We start from the raw sequence: 5,789 nt of genomic DNA on the forward strand, positions 1-5,789 counted from the left end.
TAAATTATCAATTAATGATCTTCTTTTAGTGTTTAAGAATTTTTTGTATTTAATAAGAGATCTTTAGTTCAACATTCATTTGAAACATACTTTTATATAAATATATAACATATACATATATAGGATGTGGATTGGTCGGGTAGGGTTGAGACTCAACCCGCACCCGACCCATACAAAAATTCTATCTGCTGCGAATCAGGTTAGCAACCCTACCCAACCGAATTAGGTCGGATTGAGTACCCATGAATAAAGTGCATGTTGCCACTCCTAAGTTAGACAAAAAAAACGTCTTAACAAAATTTTATTGTAAAATAATTAAATTTTAACAAATATAATTATAAAACAAATTATTTTTCTTTAAAGTGATAAAGGAATTAAATTTTCAAACAAAAATAATTCTTAAAAATGTTTAAAAGAAAACTTCTTAGAACTAAAATGTCTAATCTAAAAAAAATTTTAAATACTAATTTAATTGATTATTAAGAAATTAATATGCATATATTTTTTATAGTTTAATCAAAAAAAATATAATTGTTATGCGGCTAATATTTACATATAGTTATTTTTGTTTTTTTATAAAATTAATATTTAAAAATTATTAAATAATTTATTTAAATATATCAAATTATTTAATTTTTAAATCATTAAATTCACTTAAAAACAATGTACCTGAATTTTCATCTTTTATTGCACTGGCTCTAGTGTTGTTGTCATGAGCAGCGTGCCGTACTCCTATTGAATTCATTTATCTTTCTCTCTCGTCTATAACTCCTCAAACCGAAGTCCTCCCTTTGCTTTCACTCTTCTTTATTTATTACTTACAAAGGGAGAAGCTTGGACGGACTACTCTACGGCACATACGCACAAATAAATAGACCCAAGAAGTAATAGAGACCTATTATGAGAACCAGAAGAGGAGGCCTCTCTTATCCTCCACTTCTACCCTTATCCACCATGTGTTCAAACAAAGCTCTTTCAGAAAGGTCCTCTTTCAACACACTCACACCACGCCCCAATAGAAACAGAAACAACAAAATGCCTTCTTCGCAACAACAATTCGTTAGCCGTAAAAGGCACAAGACATTATCATTATTATCATCTTCCTCTTCCGACACAACAACAACAACAGTCGGAGGCTCCGAACTCTTGGAGACTTTGCCGGATGACCTTCTCCTCTCAATCCTCGCGAAACTTAGTTCGTCCTCCAATTCTCCTTCCGATTTCATCCGTGTTCTTTTGACGTATGTTCCAGAAATCTTGCTATTTTATTTCTTTTTCCTTTTCGAATCTATTTTATTATCTTTTTTCACTCTTAATTAAAAACCTTTTTCTGGGGAAATACAGGTGTAAAAGGCTGAACAGGTTGGGTCTTCACTCAATGGTTCTATCAAAAGCATCCCAAAAAACATTCTCAGTCAAAGCCAGAAACTGGTCAGAATCTTCTCACCGCTTCCTCAAACGTTGCGCTGATGCCGGAAACATCGAAGCATGCTACACTCTTGGAATGGTAACTTCAAAAAAACTGGAACCAAACACACCATAAATATTTTTCGCTTACTTAATTATATTATTTACAAAACTTTTTTCTTTTATATGCAGATTCGGTTCTACTGTTTAGAAAACCGTGCTAGTGGAAGGTCGCTGATATCGAAGGCGGCGATGAGGTGTCACGCGCCGGCACTTTACTCTCTGGCCGTTATACAGTTCAATGGGAGCGGAGCCTCGAAGGACGACAAGGACCTAAGGGGCGGTGTGGCTCTTTGCGCACGCGCCGCATTCCTCGGCCACGTCGACGCGCTGCGCGAGTTGGGTCATTGCTTGCAAGACGGTTACGGAGTTAAGCGAAACGTTATGGAAGGGCGACGGTTTCTCGTTCAAGCCAACGCGCGTGAGCTGGCGTCCGTTTGCAACAGCCTCCACGCGCGCACTAATATCACGTGGGGCGTTATGCCGAACCAGAACCCGAACCTAAATCCAAGGGTCCAGTATGCTGCAGGGTGTCCGTTGCTAAGTGATTACGGCTGTAACGTCCCCGCTCAGGAGCCACACCTTGCGAACCGGTTCATGATTGAGTGGTTTTCGAACCGGGGTGGTTCGGCCGGGCCGAATCGGAGGCTGTGTTCACATTTGGGTTGTGGAAGGCCTGAAACGAGGAAGAGAGAGTTTCGGAGATGTTCGGTTTGTGGAGTGGTTAATTATTGCTCACGCGCTTGCCAAGCACTTGACTGGAAGAGTCGGCATAAAGTGGAGTGTGCTCCTGTTGAGAGGTGGATCGACGATGACGACGGTGAAGATGGCGGTGAAGTGGCAGTGGTGGATAGTTAGGAATTTTTTAGGGGATTTTGGAGCTCCACATTGACGGGGAATGTAACGGTAACGGAAGCCTCTTGGAAGTTACAATGAGTATGTGAAAAGAAATAGAATAGAAAAAGGAAAAATAAATAACCGCGTTGGAGTATTAGCTGAAATTTATTACGCCGATGGGCTACTTTGTTTTCTTGCTCCAGAAAAAGGAAGAAACAAAGATGATGGGATCACTTTTGTTTTCGATTATTCACAGGGGTATTTCTTTTGCCTTCCTTCTTTAATTTTTTTTTGGTGACTTTAAGTTTTTTTTGGTGACTGCCTTCCTTCTTTAATTAAACATAGTTCTTATTTCTGTTTTCTTAGGTAATATTTGGTAATAAAAAAATACTATGCCCATAAAAAAAGATTTAATTTATTTTTAATATGTATTATATATTTTAATATTAAACTCCGAAAAATATTAAACGAACAACTTATACCAATTTTAAAAAATGCTAGATGAACAGGTTATAGCTAAGTTTAATAGATTTCTTTTTTCATCTTATGTCTCTCCTCGTTAACCACTTCTTTCTTTAACTTAAATTTCTGATTATTAATCTTTAAACTATATCATCAATTTGGTAAATTTTGTTTGTTTAAAGTTAAGATTGTGATTCGAACTTGAGATCTCTATATGAGTAAGAAAGACTATGTTATTCAAAATTGTTTAATGAGTTTCTAAATATTCAAGTGGTTTACATTACTGGTTTAAATAATCTCTAATGCATCTGTAGCGATTGATTACAAGAGTCAGGTAAACTAATAATATAGACCGCTTAAATTAATAATTTGTAAAGTGAAAATCGTCTTTCAAACAAATAGTGAAGATTAAAAAACCCATTTACTCTTAAATTTTGTAATTATATCTTTAATAATTGATATTTGCAAAAAATACACATTAATTTTAAAATATTTTATAATTTATTTTATATTAAATTTAAAAAGAACATTTCAAAAGTAAAGAAGTATTTTTCAAAAGTGTATAAATTTATAAAATAATATATAAACAAAAAATTTAATATTAGTAAACCAATAAATTATAATTTAAACAGTATAATTTTTTTATATTCATCTAAAAATTATAAATTTAAATTTTATTCGTAAGTTTAGAAAAGAAGAGTTTAATATTAGTAGATTTTTTAATAAATTTATACAATATAACACATAATAGTAAGTCAACAACTCTTATTATATAGTTATTGGACATATAAATTTTCCCATTCGTATTAAGAACACAAAAATATACAGCAAAAAGTCAAATTCATTCAAAGTTGCAGTGGCACACAAGATTAATGCTGTCAGAAAATGTTGGACGAGTCTACTTATTACTCCTCGGCAGCATTAGGGCACTACGATAATGGCGTGTCTGTTGGTGTGCGAGTGTTTTTGTTAATTGTTTTAGTGGACACTACACTTGGAAAAAGATTCATGACTGAGAACTCTGTTTAATTCATCAAAAAGTTATTGAAATTCTTGCAAGATCTCTAAATAAATTATTTGTATTTAAGAAAGTTTATAAGGCTGATAAATATATTTACAAAACATAGAATATAATTTTATATCCATAAAAAATAGATTTTTATAAATAAATATATTCAACTTTTATAAAGTTCTTTAAAATTTTTAAATTATTCTCTATTCTTTCACATCATCTTTTATAATAGGTTCATCTTTCACAATAGGTTTAATTCTGAGCCCTTCGGTTCGATGATTCGACTCACCATTCTTCCTTTTTGACGTTACTATCTCTTTTTCATTAGCCTTATTTTTCTCGTCATCATCGACATCAACAACTCCAATTTTATTAGGATTTTTTGAATCTTTTAAATTCTCCAACTTTTCTATCATTTCTCAATTATTACCGCGTCACTCACAAAGGATGTAACCTTCCTCCGGTCCCATCTCTGCGGGCGTTGGAAGCACTGGTCCATTTGAGACGAAAACGTTATCATCGTGATAATTGTTATTGTTACCGTTTTCTGCTACATGCACTGGTTCGAAGGGAGACTGAGAGTAGCTTGGATCTGGATTGCTGAACCCGAAGATGTCCGACAATGCAGCCGGAGAAGTGCGCTCGACGACGGGGACATTACCACCGGAGAAGCTGGAGTAGCCGCCATATTCGGAGTTGTCGTCGTCGGCGGGGATTTGGTGGTGATCGAGATCGACACTGAAGGTATCAAAGGCAGACATGTCTTCTGTCTCTATGCTGTTTTTGTTCTCTCTCTCTTTTGTACAAAGATGGCTGCTTCATTTGCTTAGCTTAATTGAATAATTGTATTCAGAGAAAGAGAGAGATGCTGTTAGAAATTAGAACATTTATTTGACAAATAAATATTACCAAGAGCGATGATGTTGAGTTCCCTAACCTCACTCACCTCGTCGCCTTAGTTCGTCAAAACCTTTACATTGTCCATATATGTGTTTTTTAATCGTGAGTCCTTTTCTCCTTCACTTTGATTTTTTATGTTACCAATTTGTGAGGTGCCTGGTTCTTTTCAAAGTTCGGATTTCTTTTTTCATAATTGATGAAGAGGATAATGAGTCCGAGGAAGAGATAGATGAAGATGAGGGGGACAATGATGTTGTTGAGGTGCATAAGATTAAAGACAACGATGATGAAGGTGGGTTGAGTATAATAACGGCGGAGGTGGTGGTGATGTTGATGTCGGCAGTGATACTGATAGCAAGGAATGAGAACAGTGGTAGTGATGTAGGGTTTGGAATTGGGGGAAAGAAGATGAGGAGTAAAATTATAAATTAAAATTAGATTATATTTAGAGGGCAGATTGGAAATTTTAAATAATTTTTTAGGGTTTGGATAATTCTATTCTATCTATTCTATTATATAAAAATCGGATTTCTACACTTAATGATGGAGCTGACGTGGCATGCTTCGGAGAGTGTTTTCCGATTTAATTATTTTAACTCATTCAATACAATTTATTACAATGACTTAATTATTTCAACTAATTGATTTGATTAAATATTTAAATATCAATATAATTTATTATAATTTATATTACTTAATTAATTATACTACATTAATTGTAATTCGTTATATTAGTGAATTGATTTTTTTCTTTATAAAGTCTAAAATAAAATAAATAATTTATTTTTTATTTTAATTAAATTCATTAAATTTAATTATATTTTATATATGAATTAATGTTAATTTATAAATTATTTTATATTATAATATTCAATCAAATAAATTGTAAATTAACTTAAATTATATACGCATGGAAAAATAGATTTAAATGTGGTTTATATTGTATAGATATTATTTAATTAAAACGGTATATTTTTAAGTGTTTTGATATGATTTAATTATATCAGCTAATTAATTTGATTAGATATTTAAATATCAATGTAATTTATTATAGTATATAATACTTGATTAATTTTACTACATTAATTATAATTCCTTATATTAGTTAATT

The 5,789-nt window shown here is 32.7% G+C and overlaps 1 protein-coding gene across 1 annotated transcript; it reads left to right on the forward strand.

The window, feature by feature from the left end:
* The first annotated feature begins 739 nt into the window (after positions 1-739).
* LOC130954587 (F-box protein At1g67340-like) lies at positions 740-2,655 on the forward strand. The gene is made up of 3 exons (XM_057881346.1): positions 740-1,241; positions 1,345-1,507; positions 1,600-2,655. The coding sequence occupies exons 1-3, from the start codon at positions 901-903 to the stop codon at positions 2,323-2,325; spliced, it is 1,230 nt and encodes a 409-aa protein (XP_057737329.1). The 5' UTR covers positions 740-900; the 3' UTR covers positions 2,326-2,655.
* Positions 2,656-5,789: the final 3,134 nt, after the last annotated feature.

This window comes from Arachis stenosperma, chromosome 10 (genome assembly GCF_014773155.1).
Source record: "Arachis stenosperma cultivar V10309 chromosome 10, arast.V10309.gnm1.PFL2, whole genome shotgun sequence".
Classification (NCBI taxonomy): domain Eukaryota; kingdom Viridiplantae; phylum Streptophyta; class Magnoliopsida; order Fabales; family Fabaceae; genus Arachis; species Arachis stenosperma.

Coding starts and splice junctions, on each gene's coding strand:
- LOC130954587 (XM_057881346.1), top strand. CDS start 901: ATGAGAACCAGAAGAGGAGGCCTCTCTTATCCTCCACTTCTACCCTTA. Junction 1,242..1,344: donor TTCATCCGTGTTCTTTTGAC/GTATGTTCCAGA, acceptor GGGGAAATACAG/GTGTAAAAGGCTGAACAGGT. Junction 1,508..1,599: donor CATGCTACACTCTTGGAATG/GTAACTTCAAAA, acceptor TTTTATATGCAG/ATTCGGTTCTACTGTTTAGA.